This window comes from Gopherus evgoodei, chromosome 6 (genome assembly GCF_007399415.2).
Source record: "Gopherus evgoodei ecotype Sinaloan lineage chromosome 6, rGopEvg1_v1.p, whole genome shotgun sequence".
NCBI classification, from domain to species: Eukaryota; Metazoa; Chordata; order Testudines; family Testudinidae; genus Gopherus; species Gopherus evgoodei.
In genome coordinates, this window is record NC_044327.1 from 64874463 (window position 1) to 64893632 (window position 19170).

Here is a 19170-nt window from a genome sequence, read left to right on the forward strand (position 1 = left end):
AGTGGCTTGGTGACATGAAATTTTCTAGGATAATTAAAGGGATCAAATGTAAACTGCAAAGAAGATTGGTCTGGTCAAGGACATGACATCTTAAGTGGATTTAGTATTTGGAGAGGGGTGAAGGGGTGAGTGACTGTGATTGAAGTGCTGTTTGGAAATCCCATTACTCTAGATATACTATCAGTTTTAGATTTCAGAGTAGCAGCCATGTTAGTCTGTATCCACAAAATAACAGGAGTACTTGTGGCACCTTAGAGACTAACAAATTTATTTCAGACTAATCAAGATAGTGAAGTTGACTCATGTTTTTCAAATTGAGTACTTCACTTTTTCGGGGCAGGGTTACTTTCAATTGTTACAGCTGAGCTGGACATTCTTCTCTTGATACAAGTGAGTAACCTTCAGTATTACTGATGGGAATCATTCCATCAAGAAGAGCAGACTACCCTTTCTCACCACCACCTTTAAATCAGAGTGTATTAGTGCTATTGAATAAGGAACTGTCTGGAAACTTTATCCAAGTATTGTATTGAATACCACTTCCAAACTCCATGTTAACCTTCAGAATACTAGTATTCTGTCCCGGGAAATACAAACCACTGGTACTAGGATACCTGTATATTTTGTGCTGAAATGAAAACAGGAATCTGCCCTTATCATATTGCATAGTGTTCAGGATGAATTAAAGCTTACAATAAATTAAAGGGGTATTCCATTTGTGCTTGTGACTGTGAAGGGTGCAGCCTTAATTGCAGTAATTATGTGATAATTACCATGATAAAGTATTTAGGAAATATCAGTAGTGACATTTAGGAAGTTAACTAGAGAGAACAAACCAAAAAAGCTTCATTTCACGCATGTTGAAGTTGTGATGGGCGAATCATTCATGTTCCATGCAGAGTGGAATCACTTGCCTAACGTCCCTTTTTTGACTTGTATACTTTATGTAATGATGTTTGTGTGTCTGTGTATATTTACATTTAAGAAATAGCTGCTTTTTGCACAGCAATTTTCATTCTGCAGGTAATAAAACAAGAATGATGGAAAAGCTCTGTATGTGGTAGCTGGGTCATGCTCTCTCCAGTAATGGTTAGAAAGTGGAAGACTATATTCCCTGGGGGATATTGTAAAATCACTATAGCACTAAAATTTTCCATATTTTACAGCAATTTCAAAAGTAAAAAGGTAATATGTGAGGAAGTTGTATCCCATCCAAAGAGAATGGTATTACCTAAACTGACATAATGGATCTGACTCTCCACAGACAACAAAAAGGTAGCGTCTGCAGTAACTTTGTGTGACTGGATTAAGGGATACCATAATATCTGGATAGCTCTCAATTTTTCTTTCCTGTAGGTAAGTAAATTATTCTTTTTAAATCTGTAAATAAATGGGGTAGAGTGGCCACCAGATTATTAAATTCAGAGTGAGCAGAGCTCAGCTAACAATGGTTACTAGATAATACACTACCCTACTAGTTTTGAAATTATCACAGGAAGACTGTCAGTGAAATTACACTTGTCTAAAAGCAGTATGCAACCTCAGTAGTTGGTAAAAAGCACTCATTGATGGGAATGCATTATGTACGTGGAGTAGCTCACCCTGGTGTCTTTGATTTGGTAGAATGTATTTTCATTGTCTGTTTCCTTTCTCCATCAGCTTCAATGACAGCGAATCATGTCCAGTTTATTATTATTTGTATTATGGTAGTAACTACAGGCCTCAACTGAGATAAGGGCCCCACTGAGCAAGGTAGTGTACAAAAACATATTAAGATTGTTTACACTAGGAGCTGGGCTGTAATTCCCAGCTCTCATTAGACTTGCTTGCCTTAGACATACTCACACTAACTTTCCTTGAGCTAGTGTGCTAAAAATAGTAACATTGCCATGCGAGCATGGGCAGCAGTGACCGGTGTAACAATCTGGTTGTGCCGAGTACATACCCAAAGGGGTTGGGTGGGTTTGTACTCAGCACAGCTAGCCTGTGCCACCACTCATTGCTGCCTGTGCCACTGTTACCATGGCTACACTACTATTTTTAGTATGCTAGTGTTCTCCAAGCTAGTGAAGGTATGTCTAACATGAAGAATCACCCCTAGCTCTGATGTAGACATATACCTTAAGAGAAAGTCCCTACCCCAAAGAACTTATTATCTAAATAGAGAAGACAGACAAGGGCTGAGAGAAGGGAAGCATTATTATCCCTGGTTTACAGGTGAGGAACAGAGACGGTAAGCGAATGGCCTGTGGTCATGCAGGAAGACTGTGGCAGAGCCAGAAATTGAACCCTGATGTGTAAGTCCCACTGCAGTTCTTTAAAATCTTTCAGAAAAAGTCTTGTGGTTATTGTTCTTGCCCTTGAAAGCTGCCTGTGGCACAAGACATTGTAAAAATGCACCTAATCTATCAACTAGCATTTATAAGTTTCTTACCACCATGGTACTTTACCTGACCACTATATATGGATTTATAAAGGTGAGGCTGCCTGGAGATATTCAGTTAGATCTGTCTAGGTTTTGAATTTTGTGATGTAATATGATTTCATTAGTCTGACAGCCCCAAGAAATGGTTGACTCTTCATAAAAAATTAAAATAGCCATTTTAAAGTCTTTAAAAAAGTTCTTAATTTATTCAAAAATTTCAGAACATGTTCTAGTTGTCAATTAGACTTAGCTTTAAAAATTTAATATGGTGATGATTTTATTTTTGCAAAAGAGAACAAAACTAACCGTAGTTATGATGAAAAGACTGTCACTTCTACTAAGCGAAATACTTCAGACCTGGGACTAGAACCCTGGTTTTACAGCTGCAACAAGAAAGGCCTCTAGCCCCCTGAGCTGAAAGGAGAGGCCTGTTATCCACTTATGTAGATAGAATGATCCTTTGTTTTCTCTGAACTGTAACCAGCCAGTAGAGGGCAACATGCTTACACAAACATATAGTACCAAATGAAAGTCCATGACAAAAATAAATCCCATTGACGCTGGTTAGCGAGCAGTGGATTTGGCCCACCAAGCTATCCACAAGAAAAATCCAGCAATATATATGCTTAGTTACATCTTATTCGTTATATCTTCCAATTTACCAGTGCATAGGTCTCCAAGGATGTTTAGCCATATGTAAAGTTGGAAGGGGAAGTAACAAGTTGATTTTTAATTCAGGGTACTTTTAATGCATTATAACTCAAAAACATTTTGAAACAACTTCTTCACACTTTGCAGAAACAGTCTCCTTTGCCATGAGAATAAATCTAATAATTTTCAAATGAAAACAATTTTCCATAGAGACCAGACTAGAGTTTTTATAACCCAAGCTGATGGTAACAGAAGACCCCAATCCTTCAAGTTAAATGGATGTAAAGTGAAACTGTAAACACTGAGGAAAAGTTTTATATTTACATTAATCCCAGATGACTCTCACTACTAATGCTGGAACACTGTAAATGGGTGATATAGGGTTACATAAACTATGAACTAAAACAGGGAAGCCTGAACAGAGACTAAGTGCTGACACTGCACACTCACTTTGAAAGGCATTTTACATTTTTAAAGGGTTTTTCATTAAGCATATTACGAGGAGCAGCTTAGTTTAGCCCCAATCCTGCAAAGATTAATGCACCTGCTTTGCTTTATACACTGTGAGTAGTCCTATGTTTATCAAAACATTTTATAGTAAATCACCATCAGGTGTGTCTGCTTTCACAGGAGAAAACATGGGTAGTCTCATTATAGTGTACAGGAAATTAATGTGTGTAACTACTCTGCATATGAAGATAAGAGCATATATTCCTCAGCACTGGGACTACCAACCTGTTAGGCACATCAGACTTTACAGAGAGGTGGGGCACACCCATCTCTCTGGCCACTTCTGGAGAGCTGCTGAGCCACTGCCACTGGGCATGTACTCTGGTCCTGTTTTCTTAGGCAGCCTACTCAATGCTGTTCCTGGCGCTCTTCATAGCAGCATTCTACCAGCAGAGAGCAGCACAGTACATTGCCAGCAATTGGGCGAAGGTGAATAAGAACATGCTTTGGGGACAAAGGAGATAAACAGGCAAGAATAAGAGAACACTGAGGGAGGTGAAGGTGAGAAAGGGAAACACAAAAATAAGAGAATTGGGTGCAGAAAACTGAGTGAAAAGTAGAGGGGATGTAAGTTGGACAGGGAAGAAACTAGGTAAAGAAAACAAACAGGTGACGTTAGAAAGCAAAATCAGGAAGAAAAAGAAATGATGGAAAATGTATCCAGGGTGGGGAGGGAGATAGAGAATGTACTTAACAGTGAGACTGCAGCACCCACACCTGCTAGGGCTTGGCATGAAGGGGAAATGAGGAGGGACCCTCAGATCCTGATCCATTAAAGCAGAATGTGCTCCAGCCCAAAAGATTTAGTTGCTATTATTTTAATATTCTCTTTTCTTCTATGGTCTTAATAGACTTTATTGTGATTCAGAAAAATTATTATTGTATCTGATTATGATGATTATTGATCCCATAATTAATATAAGTGAGGAAAACATACTATTCAGAGGATCTTTTTCAGAATGCTACTCTTGGCAAGCATTGTTCCCTGTGTAAATGGATTTGCCAAGTGTGAAGTTGTGCCCTATTTGTCCTGATTTTATTTTTGATCTTTTTATAAAAATCAGCTCTTCCCAGGATTTAATAGTTTAGACATACTTTGCATTAATTAAACAAAGTGATCAGATATACTTCAGTCACTGGATAAGGGACTCTAAGCTTCTAACTTCACCAATGTAACCTAGCAATGCAAAGCAGTATAAATTTTGGGTGAGTGGAGTACCTATAACAGGCAAGGACTGAGGGGAAAAGGTTGTCGCTAAATCTTCTGTTGTATGTTGTTGGTTGTTTTAAATCAGCACATTCTTTATAAGAACTTATATTCCTAGGAATTTCCTGGGCTACCAGTTAGATGCTGAATTCAAATGATTTTTTTTATTAATCTAGTTATATCTGCCCTAAATTTTTTAAATTTTAATGTACCATGTAAAATCCCTGGCTTTCAAATATAGCTTCAGGTTCACTTCAATTTTTTGAAATCATAAAGAAACTCATTTAATTGCATATGGAAATAGGGGAAAATAAGAATTTAGCTACATGGCTATGCTGGTAACTTTTACTGTTGTATGCTTACCTTGTAGTTTTGGTTGCAGTAATTAGTGTACAGAAAGCTGGAAAGATGCCTGCAATTCCAAAATGAACTCGGTACAGCTCTCTCCTTCCCCTCCCTTTCTCCTTTAGCACCGCCCCTTTAGCTAGAAGCAAGACAGCTGTGTTTGATCATAAACCACTTACAACTCCAGGCTAGTGGATGGGGAAACTTTAGCGTGAAGTACAGCATCAGTTTGTCTTGGGGTTTTTCCCCCCTTCTAAAACCTTAACAGTACTTTGATTGTGCTCTGGCTGTGAATTCATCTGAAACTTACCAAATAGTTGCCAGGATATTAAACTTATGGGAGATGCGCTCAAACCTAGCTGGGGAAAGGGCAGTATAAAACTAGAGGCAGAGCTGAAACGCAGGTTTCACATGGACTTGGACAGTTTTAGTATCCAGGAGATCATTAGTGACTGTCTGCATTCTCTGTGACCCTGCACTCTGCAGCTTTAATAAGTCTCTTGCAGAAATGGATTGTTTGTGAAATGAAAACCAATTTGGCTCCTTTAGAAGACCTTGCATCATTAATTTAGGTTCTATAAATGTTAAGTGAAAATGGCTGTCTAGAGCAAAATGTGCAAGACAGAAAAATCTTGGAGAAGAAGGGAGTGTTGAAGCTATTGAGCAAAGCTTGGAAGCATTAAAATCTGTAGAAATAGCCGAGCCCTGAAAAGTACAATCATGAATTCTGGAGTTGCTATGAAATATGGAAATGACTCCTCTGTGGAGCTGAGTGAGGTAAGCAGTTTCAGTATCCTTGGGTTTTTTTGTTTTTTAATGCTTTTGTTTTTTAAATATAGTATTAGTCTCTTTTTGGCTTTCAGTCTTCAGGCACTTCAATTAAAGATTAATAGAATGTATTCTTGTTCTAACTTGCAGTGCTAGTCAGGAAATGACCTGAACTTGCTCCAGTCAGAAATAAGTGGTAAAAGGCAAATGGTTGTAACTCTGCAGAGACCTTTTTTTATGTCGTCCTGCAGCAAGGATTCCCCCACCTTCCCGAGTGCTGCATTTATATACACAGCATTCCTCTTTGCAGTGGGTAAAATACACAGTGATCCCAAGTGAGATTAAGCAGATGGTTACTAATTTGGAGAGGAGGGTGGAAAACAAACAACGTTATTAAGCCAACAACTTTGATAGAATCGCATGATGTATTAGATTATGTTCAGCCAAAGTAATGCTGTTTTTTCAGATTAGATGAATATTATTTTAGTTGGGGGAAGGGAGAGAAATAAGCCACTGGGACTTTTACTTCTTGCAGCATAGGGTGAAAAACTGCTATATTTATTACTTACTGTTGTAGGTGTGTCTGTTTCTTTTATGCGCTGACAGTATTATGTTTTTTAAACAGATTTTGAAATTAAAGCCTCCTCAAGTATTATGCAAATATTTAAACAGTTGTTCTAAGCTGCATATTTTACAGTTATTGAAATGCCTTGTGCATATCATTCAAGTAGCTTTGATTGGACTGAAAATTGCTGATATTGGTCACAACATACAGCCCAGAGCGTCTTATTGGGGTTAAAACATGGTTTTAATGTTCCACAGAATACATTGTCTTGCTTTAAAAAAATCCTTTTTCCTCTTTTGACACACATTTAATGTGCCATGCAGTTTATTTCTTTTATACTATGTCTTATGAAAAGCATCATATAATGTTTCACAGAAGGAAGGAGACAAAAGAGTAAATGGTTTAGAGAGTTAGCTGTATGACAGTGATCATACCTAGGAAGAAAAACTATATACCAAGATAAAGAGTGGAATTATAAAATGAATAAGGAAACAAACAGGCATTCTAGCAGACCAGTGAGAGTGAGGGTCAATGGAACACTGTGGAAAGGGCACATGTGAGGAGTGAGGGTCCATATCAGTGTAGAATTATGCAGTTCAGGATAGGAACCAGTACAGTATTTTTATTTAAATTTTCTTCCTTGATAAAAGTGCTGTGCGTATTTTATTAGTCTTTTAAATTATAGAAGTTCCATTTCATTAACTCTGTGTGGATCTTGCAAAAGGGAACTTAAGATGAAGGTCTTGTCAACTTAGCATAAACACTAAAGATCCCTAGATGCTTTTGTAGAGTGGGAGGCTGCCCTGGTGTCCTTGGCCAATACTAACCCCTTCTAGCTTTTAGGCAGTACTATATGCCTGCTGGTTGATGGAGTCCATCCCAGGATAGTGGGGGGTGGGGTAATTTATTTTTATATGTTATATAGCTTTGGGATGAAAGGTATTATAAGCTTGATTGCTTTTTTAAATGAGAGCCTGTTCTTTTTACATTACCTGTGTTAGTGCAACAGCAGTTTGATTAGCACTCTGACCATTCTACTTTTAAATAGGATTGTGCACTTCTGAAAGCTAGTCATATTCCCACTGAAGTCAAGGTGGCTGTTGCCATTGACATCAATGGGAGCAAGATTATGTCCTCCTTGTTTGTTTGCTTTTCAAGCTAGTTCAGCAAAACCTCAAATGTCTCCCAATTTTTGTGTATATTTTGGTTTTATACCTGTTTCAAAAGTAAAAGTTTCAAAACAGTGCAGTGTCTTGGCAGGGTGATGCTAGAACGGTCATCCAGAGCAGACAATATTTAACAATAGCAATTTCATTGTGTTGTATTGCTTTGGAATGTTGTTACAGGTTAGGAGTTCATTTTATTCAGTTACTGGGTGGGATTTTAAGCCATATTAAGATAGTTCTTCTAGTCTTGTATTCAATGATTTCACCTGGAATTTTGACACAGGAGGCCCTCCCACTCTGAGTATCTTCGACGGGAGGAAATATCTAGGGAATTCTGTGATCTTTCACCTTGGGGATTTTTTAAAATTTAGCTGTCCCCTATGCTTTGATGGAATTGATTACATTTGTGTTCTAGAGCTACTGAGACAGTTTGTTTGCTCACCTCTAAATTTAAGTGACACACACAGCTCTTTTCTTCCCAGTAGGTGTGATATGAACAATAGGGCCTCCAAGGCTATCTTTTTCTTTTGGAGTCCTCTTCCCAGTTCTCCTCGCCATCTGTGAAATATTAATTTTTTTTGCAGTACTTGAAAGATGTAAAGTGCTGTGTAAGTGCTGTTTGTATCTTTGGTTTGTGTCCATGTTTTGTACCTATTCTTTTGGTCTTGCTTTCTCTCCTGGCTTTCCTTCCTGCTTATGGCTTTTGTTTTTGCCCATTGAGAGAGAGAGAGAGTAGCATCACAGTCATTTAGAGAAAATGGCTGCACTGGAATTTTCCTAAGATCATACAGTCTTAGTGAGTTTTTCGCTCTGTGGCCCTCTCCCTACTTGCACTATCTAGTGCATCTGGTTTGGTGAAAAATATGGCAGTAATGCACATAATTATGTAGGGAAGTTATATCCTCACTTCAATTATTAGAACTAGTGGATAATGTAGAAATCTCTGAACATATACTGTGTGTGTGTGTAATTTAATGCACACATACCTTTCTGTGTGTCAATTGCACAAAACAGAAGGTAAAAATTAATCATTATCCATACAGTTTGCAACGAATGTGTTTGTTTTTTTTTCCCTGAGATTTCTGCCAGTATTAGGAAAAACTGACAAAAATCTGCCTCTTCCCCCACCATGGATGCAAAAGTGTGGTGTTTTGCTTTTGCTTTGCAAATAGCATGCTGATCTAATCTCTGATTTTTATTGTAAAAGTAAACAAAATCTTGATATCTAGTTGATATGTCCTTTTCCTTTGTTTGCCTTTTTCCCCCAATGAAGTTCACACATACAGCAAGGAAAACTGATTTCCATGGTAAGCCAGTCATGTTCCCATCAGAGCACTATGATTTCAGTGATTGCTGATCTCCAGAGTTGAGGTTGTCAATATTGGTGCATATATCAGCAGCTTCTCTGGTTGATTGACCCTCTTCCTCTGCTCTCCCACCAAAAAAGAAATTTGGGGTGGGGGGGAGGGGAAAGAGACATTAGGAGAGGCTGGTCTGAAAAATCTGTGCTACCACTCGTCAGAATGTAGGATAGGCTTTGTTAACGTTGTAAATAATTCATAAGGTCCAACAAGGCCTGGTTGTAGTATTTTGAAACGGGCTAGCTGCTGCCAGTGCTGTGGTGTGAAGCATTATTTGGAGAGATTTCACTTTGAGGTTTGATCAGTCAGGGGATAGGACATCCAGAATTAAATAATCACTCTTCAGATCCATGTGTTTAGGCCAATGGTACCATTAACTATTGAGTGTAATACACAATGTGTTCTTAAAAGCTGACATCATGAATACCGCTTAAGCAGTTTGTTACAGACAACCAATTAAGTGCAGAAAAATTATTTGCAGTTACAAAGGTAACTGACCCATCCTCTCCCTCGGGTTTTCACAATGTTCGAAGTGGGGCTGTACTTTAGAATGTTCCCACTTTTTTGCAGAATACCTGGATGAATGTGCACAGTGAGATTTTCTTCTTACATAGTCCATTTCCATATATATATGAAGATGGTGGTTGTTTATGCATGTGCTTAATTTTACTTCCCACTGAGTAGTCTACAGTGAGATTACTTGCTGCAGTAAAGTTGAGCACGCACATAAGTGTTTGCAGGATTTGGGCCTTATCAAGTATATATTTAAGGGCCCAATTCTGTCCTTGGTTATATGCAAATGATTCCCGTCAAAGTCAATGGAAACTGTGTGCATCTGCCAAAGGCAGAATGGGGCCCCAAGAGAGGTTTCTGCAGGTATCTCATTTTTGCAAAACTTTCATTTTTTAAAATGTGGTTTGTTTGTTTTATGTGGCCATTTCCTTTTGCCATTTGCTCTGTAAACTGTGATAGGGACATCATTTCTCTAATGGGTATGTTCTTTCTAAAGCACCACATTTTAAAAAAATCCCTTCTTCTCAGGTACATAATTTCTTCCCTTTGCTTTTCATTACTTCTGCTTAGATTTCTGCAGTTCAGAAAATTAAGGTTGCTGCTTGCATTCTTGGATACAAGTGTCCGTTCTTTAATCACTTACAATGCTAGGAACAAACTACTTAATCTATGCACTCCTTTTAAAGGAGAGGGAGAGAGAAATTTCACCGAAGTGGTGTTTGAAAACTATCTCCCCACCCCCCCCAGGGATATATATATATATATTTTTTTACTATTATTATTTCTGGTGAGAGGAGGTAGAGGAGTGAGGTCTCTGGAGGAGAACAGCACATGGGAAGAAGGATGACAAAATTCTATACATAGTACAAGATATGAAGAATGAAAGGGACAGTACCAGGTTTGACGAAGTGAAACAAGAACCCATGACATAGGGATGTCCTTCAGAATTTCACATTTGTATGTCTACCTCACCACCACTACCCTAATTACTCCTGCTTCAAGAAAATAATAAAGAGTAACAAAAATGCAAAGGATGAGGCTGCTCGAGTCATAAATGCAACCCAATACAAAGACATTGCTGTGTTGGGCCAGAGAGTGGAGCAGATACAAATGAGGGAGCCTGACATGGGTACAGGCCCCATTGGCAAATACAGCATTGACAATTCCCACCCTGCTGTATTTTCTGTAAGTTTTTTCACTTCTTTTTAGGATATGATTCTGCTTGCGTTAGTGCTATAATGTACATGTGGGGAACTGGTAACAGGTTTGTACGTACTACAGGTTGGAAATAAATCTTCTGGCCTTATTTTTGCCTTCTGAGTTTTGAAATCTTGTGTTTGGCAGTCTTGCTATCGAACAGTCAGAAAGCAGTCTGAATCCTCACTGGTCAGGCTGTAATGGGGTGGTTGCAGTGACATAGTACTCCTTTACAGGCATAGTGACTTCATCTCACATTGGTTTCCCCCTCTCACCCCACTATCTAACCTGACCTCTGGTAAAGAAAAACAGTATTAAAGGTGTACAGAGATTGTATTAAAAGGCAGCATATACTGCATATTGGTATGTAGGAGAGATTACAGTTTCCCCCTGTACTTAGAAGATAAGTGTTCTAGTACTCGTTGATAAATTGGTGATACTTGTATTTACATAAGTTGAAAAGACCTTAATTTTTTGTTGTTTACAAATGACATTCCACTGTTGGGCAGACCTGGTCCTTTCTGAGAACACTTTAAATACTGAAGAATAGATGCATAACTGACCCTTAAGGTAATAATAAACAGCTCATATGTTTCATATCTATCAAAACTAAATGCACTGGTTTATTGACTGTTAGAATGACATTACATTGAAAGTCATTTTTACATGACATGCAAACAGCAGAAAGTACCCACCAAATTTTAAAGCATCATTTCTGTGGGTCTGGTCTGTGTACCTTTTGGTTCTCATTGATCTACAATATATGCCAGGAGTTCTCAAACTTTTGTACTGGTGACCTCTTTCACACAGCAAGCCTCTGAGTGCGACCCCTCCTCCATAAATTAAAAGCACTTTTTTATATATTTAACCCCATTATAAATGCTGGAGGCAAAGTGGGGTTTGGGGTGGAGGCTGACAGCTCGTGACACCCCCCCATAATAAGCTCGTGACCCCCTGAGGGGTCCCAACCCCCAGTTTGAGAACCCCTGGTTTGCACTAACATGGGGGTATGGATTTTATTCAGGTAATCGGGAGCTCAGATAATCAGGGCAGGAGCAGCAGTGCAGGAAGCCTTCTGCAGCCCTGCTGTTGCGGCCCTCCTCCCTTCCTCCTGTGACAGCAAGCTGTGGAGGGCTCCCTGCACTGCTGCTCCTGCTCTCTAGATTATTGCAGGTGCCAAGGGTGGAGTTGGGGAGGTTACGGTCCTGGCAGGGCAGGGCAGAGCAGAGACCTGGGGCCAGGACTCTGCTCTGTCGTGCCAAGACTGCAGTCTTACCTGCACCTAACTCCTGCAGGATTGAGTGTCACCGGCCCTGCAGCAGTGCAGGGAGCACATAGGGTATGTCTACACATGGATAAAAGACCCATGGCTGGTCTGGGTCAGCTGACTCAGGCTTGTGGGACTCAGGCTGCAGTGCTAAAAATTGGTGTGTAGATGGTCTCACTCAGGCTGCAGCCTCGTAGGGTCTCGCACCTCAGGCTCCAGACTGAGCTTGAACAGCAATTTTTCAGTCCTGAAGTCCTGAGAGTCCGAGTCAGCTGACCCAGGCAAGCCACAAGTGGTGTTTGGTTTTTTTTTTTTGGTTTTGCTTTTTTTATCCCTGTGTAGACGTATACTCAGTCCCATGACAGCAGGGCTGTAAATGGCTCCATGCACCACCGTACGAGCCATTCAGCAACAGGGTGGCCTCTCTGTGGTTTTGTTATTCAGACCTCTGCATTATCCAAATCCCTTCCTTGTTGTCCCCCAGCATGGAGAATGAGGCAGGGATTCGGATAATGTGGATGATCAGGTAATAGAGTTTTGGAAAATCGGGCGTATACTGTATTAAGAAGTGCTCAGCATCTCAAAGTATTGGGTCTGTAATTTGCGTTTTATATGTTAACGGCATAGAAATTTCTTTTCCTGTTTATCCTCTCTTCCTTCAAAATGTCTTTTTAATTTTTCTCTCCTTTGGTTATACATGTTAGGCAAGCTTCTGCCCTCCTATGTGCATGTTGAACTCTTGGGGCCACTAATGACTGACATTAGTGAGCGAACTTCTCATCTAAGGGTCACATTTGGCTCTTTGCATTTCATGGGTAGTTTATCTTAGCCTGGAACTGAATATCCTGTACGTTAAATCAGATTAAACAAATGGACCTGATTCATTGCATGATGGAACTTGCACATTGAATCACGGTATCATATCATATAGAAGGCCAGAAGGGACCATCAAGCCATGTAGTTTGACCTCCTGTATATCATAGGCCACCAACAGCACCCAGCCCATCTGCACGCAAAGCCCGACAACTCCAATTAGACCAAAGAATTAGAACCCTGAGGAGGCTACGGCTACGTGTACACTATGAGCTAGTGCCTGTGTTCACATACTTACACTAGCACCACGAGTATAAATAGCAGTGTAGCACTGGTGGTGGCAGCGCAGGCATGGCTGAGCTGTGCCAAATATTTTCCCATCAGTTTCAAACAGGGTTGTACTCCCCATGGCTCCACCGTGCCGCTACTGTGGCTACGCTGCTGTTTGTACTCCTGCTATTGAGAGCGAGCACAAGTATGCATACACGAACAGCAGAATTACACTAAGCTACTGTGTGCCAAAGGAAGAGAACAGATGCACCAAGGCCCTGCAGTGGCAGGGGATTGATACCCAGTTAATTCTGGAAGATGACCCATGTCCCATGCTTCAGAGGAGGTGTGGCGGGGGGAGGGGCGGGGGAGCGAGGTCACTGTCTATCTGACCTGGGGAAATGCCTTTCTGACCTAAGGTAGGGGCCATCAGTTACACATAGAGCATGTGAGCAAGAAGCAGCCAGCCAAGCATCTGAAAGACAGAATGTTCTGTATCACCTCAGAGCACTGGTTCAGCTTCCTTAGAGACAGTGAGATGCAATTTGCACCCTCTGTGCCTTTGTGGGTAAGCTAAGCCCCATATCTTTTCTATTTGCTCCACTACGTATTGAATGGCAGGATTTTATTCAAGGTTAAACCTTATAAAGGATTCAGTGTTAAACCCTTTCAAGATTGTTGTCCTAATGAATGCTTAGACAGCAGAGAGACAGTATAACCACATCACCTAAAGAGTTATGGTAGATCTCACATTGTTGCAGATATCCAGTTTAAGGAGAGGATTCAAGCAGAGAATCTTAATGGTAGAGCTCAGGGATAGTAGCCAGGAAGTCTGGATGTAACTTGCAGATCAGATAAACTTTAATCCTGGTTATTCATAACTTTGCTAATCTAATTTATTTTTATGCTTTATTGTGATCACTTATGATGCATTGCATAGATGAAAGTAAGTATCCTTTTAAAAGAGGGGGAGATGAGACATTCCTGTGATGCCTGTGCACACACAGTTTATTAACAGATTGTCTTAGGCTCGCTTGATGGTATGTTATCAGGGTGCTGTGCTGCCAATTTAGAAATCTGGGTTAGAACATGAGCTCAGATCCTTTATCTGTCTGAGGGGTTGCATTTTTGGCATGACCTGTGCATGTCATTTCCCGTGTGACTGATGCATAGTATTTCCGGTGTAAAAACCATACGAACTTCAAAGAACATTTACTTTCTAGATTTGTGAGAGCTGCTTATCAGGCACACAGCGTTTCAGGCTTGGATGTTATTAAATTGAAGTACTATAAAAAGATTACTCAAATGCCCAGACGCTGTCAGTGCAGATAATGCTATTCTCCAGACTCCTAATGAAAAAATGGCAAAGATTATGTAACTTATCTGCCTGATATTAAAATATTTCCAGCTATTAAGACAGAACATTTGAAAAAATGCCCCTGGCCTGGAGATTTAATAAGGACAAATGCATATTGGGAGAGTAACATTGACAACATACTAGATTCCCTAAATGTTTTTAGCAAGGTTTAATGTTTTTATCCCTAGATCTATAGTGCCCGAAACTCATTACTTGGGAAAGGTTCATTTTAGCTAAAGATCAAGAGGTCCCCTCAATCTTTGAGGGAAGAGAAAATCATGGTTTTAAGTGATCAGCCCTGGAGCTATCAAGGCCCAAACCAAAGCTGGAGGATGGTGTCTGTGGTTCAGAATTTGTTTGTTTGTTTGCTCTGAGCTGGATGTGGATTGCAGAGTTACCAGTTTGCAGAAATAAAATTGTGGAGGAGAAGAGGAAGGATTTGGATATGAAATTGGATGATTATTGTAAGGGTGTAGTGAGATGTTGATTCTACTGTGATATAGTAGACTGATGTAATATTAAGAAACAGAATGTGTTCTTGTTGATATGTCACTGCTATTGTTTTCAGTCGGTTAAGAAATGTTATTCATGATGTGACACTGTGTATCAGTTAAATGTCCAGTTTGTACTTGTGTGCTGGGAACTGTTGATTTCTAAACAGAATAGGAAAACTTGTTGGAGCTCTCCTTTAACATACAGTAATAATATGTTAGTGCAAACACACTCTGTGGGGAGATATAGTGATCTCTGAATTTGAGGATTCTGTGTGAAAGAGGGAGGTAGATTTGGATAGTGTTGGTGACTTAATTTCTGAGACATGTGGAGGCACAGTGCATTAATCCGATGTCAAGGTTTGCCATATAAATGAGTCTTCTGTCTGCATCTCTGGAGATATTTAAGAGTAGGTTAGATAAATGTCTATTAGGGATGGTCTAGACAGTATTTGGCCCTGCCGTGAGGGCAGGGGACTGGACTCGATGACCTCTTGAGGTCCCTTCCAGTCCTAGAGTCTATGAGTCTATGCATGTATTATTTAGATATTCTTTTTTAAAAAACCGAATAACATTAGAAGTGTTCAATAAGATCACATGGTGGAGATCAACTCTGTTGTGGACTTCTAGGATTAAAATTTTGTAGTTAAAATGAAAATATTGCTTGGATTTATATTTTATGATTGAAGTAAATTTTCTAGTTCAATCATGCCAAATTAAAAAGCATTGAACAAATATATTCTATATATACATTCTGTACATACACTGAATTTTATCTTTATAGATATAGTTGTGTACATAGATGCAATAAATTATGTATTTATTGTAAAGTTGAATAAATTATACTTTTTAAATTATTATTATTGCTGTTGTTACAAATAACTGCTACTAGAAAGATGTAGTTTTTTTAACCTAAGAATTGTAAGAATGTTAAATTAATCTCTGTTCTATTTTCTCTGGGGTTGAGGTCTTGACTAGAGGGAGGCAGCATGGTGTGGTAGATAGGGCACTGAATTGGGACTCAGCAAACCTGGATACTATTTTCTGCTCTCCACTCGTTTATTTGTGTGACTATGGGCAAGTCCTTTCCCTTCTCTATGCCTCTGATTTCTTCTCATCACTCTTTGTCTGTTTATATTTTAAATTCTTCTGGGATAGTCCTGCCCAGAGATGCTCTCTCTTTAGGAGTTTGTACAATGCCTAGCACAGTGAGGCCTGCAGGCATTATGGGAATATAAATAATAATATTTCTGCTCATTGAAGGATCCCATGGTGATCAGATTCTAAATCTGGCAGTATAATTACCCCTACAACTAAAGCTGTAAACAATAGGGCAGATCCTCAGCGGGTATAAATTTTCATAGCTATGAAAATTCAATGACACTGTGATAGTTTACATCACTGGTAGATCTGCCCCAGTATACTTTTTCATTTCATGTTCTGAAATGTTGTACAGTGTTGCTTTGTGCTGCTGAATTGCATTCAAGTTCCATGCCTTAATGTTTATGTTAAAAAAAAAATCTTTATAGTACATTGCAAATATATGCTGTACAGAATATTTTAAAACTACATATGTAAGTATTTGGATGTAGCATGTGGACGTTATTTTGAGGTTGAAAAAGGAGTGATTGTTTTGTTGATATTTGTGTTTTGTTTTTTTTAAACTAAATTTTGTACCTTAATTTTGCTATGCATCTACAGTGGCCAAATATGTCTTCAGTTTAGGATGAAATAATTCTAACCCAGATATATGGGTAGTTGGTGTTATGTGATAATTCAAGAATAACTGTCTGTATTACTTGATATTTACCAATCTTGTGTATTGATGACTTTTCTAATACAATATTTATTTTGAAAACATATTTATATGGGTACATATTTCTGTTGCTCAGTTGTCAGTAGTAAATAAAAAAATACAAATTAGTTGGTGAGAGCAACATTATTGTAAAGAACAATTAATGTTTCCATCGCAGAACAGACAATGGAGAAAAAAAGAAAGTGGAACCAGCTTCTACCTATTAGAGTATCAGCTTTGTCCTGGCATATTAAATATTTATAAACATTAATACAGTTTCCCAAGTTTTTGACATAATATTTAACCTTTATGCTAAAGTTTTTTTTAAATCTAAAATACACAGACTTGTGTGTGTATATATAGACTGCCATTATTCATTCGCTGTCATTGGCGTGATAAAAATATATAATTCTTATTGTATTATAGGTGGGGCTGGAAGCACCGGCTCTTATTAAGATTGTCCAACGTTTCCCATTATAAAGATACTGGTTTCAGTTGCTTATAACTTTTCCAAACTTTAATCATCTAGGTTGAAATTTTTCAAGCCAAATGTCTGTCTGAGGCCAGAATTGAAAAATTACAGCCAAAACCGGCTCTGATTCCAAGAATAAGACTAGTGAAAAAATCTTGTTTGACAGAATTTAACATGGGCAAATCTTTTCTTTGGAAATATCTATCACCCCAAAGCTTTGGAGAAGGGACTTGAAATTTTTCAGGAGTGTGGCCTTCGTGTCAGGGATATTTCTTTTGCCATACCAGTGATAATCTGCCCAGATTTGCCCAAAGTTATAAACTTTTGAAAAATTGCAGTTCACACATGGTCACTAGAGATTTGCAAGAGCTTAAGAGTTCTGAAGAGTCCATCTGCACCTCGCATGCTCCAGCTCGTGGTTTAGCAGGAGTTACTTGCAGTTGCAGATCTGGGCTGCTCAGAGTCAGGCTGGGGCCAGGTACTGGAACTGAGAGCAGGGAGTCTGTGCTCTCCCTCCTGGACCCAAGCGATGTGGAGGGAGAAACTGCCTGATTCACATACAGATGGGCCCAGAGATGGACCTGGAGTAGGAAGGAGTCCATCTTCGACAGGGTTTCTCAAACAGGGGTCTCCGCTTGTGTAGGGAAAGCCTCTGGTGGGCTGGGCTGGTTTGTTTACCTGCCCCATCCGCAGGTCTGGCTGATCGCGGTTCCCAGCGGCTGCGGATCGCTGCTCTGGGCCAATGGGAGCTGCTGGAAGTGGCATGGGCCGAGGGACTTACTGGCCGCCACTTTCAGCAGCTCCCATTGGCCTGGAGCAGCAATCGGCCAGACCTGCGGACGGCGCAGGTAAACACACTGGCCTGGCCCACCAGGGGCTTTTCCTACACAAGCGACGACCCCTGTTTGAGAAACCCTGATCTATGACTAGAGGCTGGTAGTACAGCAGGTGGGGAAAGGAAATTGAGAGTTTGTGGGAATGGAGGACATTATTTGCTGGGCAAGGAGCTGGTAGAGGGAGACAGAAAAGAACAAGTAGCTAGCTGTAGAGAGGGAGACAGAAACTAGTGGAGCGAGTGGAAGGAAGCAGTGGCGGCTCCAGGCACCAGCACCCCAAGCACGTGCCTGGGATGGCAAGCCGGTGGTAAGCCTATGGGAGGTCCACCGATCCCATGGATTTGGCAGCAATTCGGCAACGGGTGTGCCGAAGCCGCGGGACTGGCAGACCTCCCGCAGGCACGCCGCCGAAGGCTGCCTGACTGCCAAGCTTGAGGCAGCAAAAAAGCTAGAACCTCCCCTGGAAGGAAGACCTCTAATGAGAAGTTAAAGTGCAGAGGACTGGCTGGGCAAAGAGAATGGGGCAAAGAGCTGGTGGGAGACAAGGGGAGATTAGATGAGGAACCCAGGGAAGGGAGATGAGGACTGGGAGCCAGCAGGAACACGGAATGTAAGTAGGGGGTCCTGTGGAAACAATAGTATGTGATCATGTGATTAAAGACCGTCTCATACTCCATTTGCACAATGAATTAAGCCAACCTTAACACTGGCATTTTCTAACTTTTGAATGTTCTCAAGCCCACCTGATCCCCTGGACTTGAGAGCCTGAGCTTCAGCCCAAGCTGCGAAGTCTATACTGCTGGTTTTAGCATGATAGCTCAAGCCCTGCTAGTACAAGTTTGTCTGGTTGGGCTGGAAGGCGCACTCCCAATACCTAGTAAAAACCTAGTAATGCAGAATCCTCTGCATTTTCTTGGCCACGCATGCTAACCTGTACCCACTGCTTGGTAATAGAATATAGTCTGTTGTCAGTGTCAACCTAAAGTCTTTATGTAGAACTTCTTGTTGCTGCCTCTCTAAATATTGGCTGTGCTGTATCACAGCTAGCAAAGGTTATGCCAATTAGTGATGCTGCTGTTATTGTGATGTATAGATTTATTTCACTTTTGTTGTTCAAACAAACTTGTATTGGTCCATCTTTTTGAATCAAGCAGTTCTTGA

At 40.1% G+C, this 19170-nt stretch overlaps 1 protein-coding gene across 4 annotated transcripts in view; it reads left to right on the forward strand.

Annotated features, from left to right (window-relative positions):
* Positions 1 to 19170, forward strand: part of MCC (MCC regulator of WNT signaling pathway) — a 356575-nt gene that overhangs the window by 113078 nt on the left and 224327 nt on the right. The window contains exon 1 of one of the 4 annotated variants that reach the window (XM_030566227.1): positions 5326 to 5915. The exons of the other annotated variants lie outside the window; for them this stretch is intronic. Coding sequence (XP_030422087.1) covers positions 5859 to 5915 — 57 coding nt within the window. The 5' untranslated portion in view covers positions 5326 to 5858. Of the gene's footprint in view, positions 1 to 5325; positions 5916 to 19170 lie in introns of those variants that run through there. 4 annotated transcript variants of the gene reach the window in all.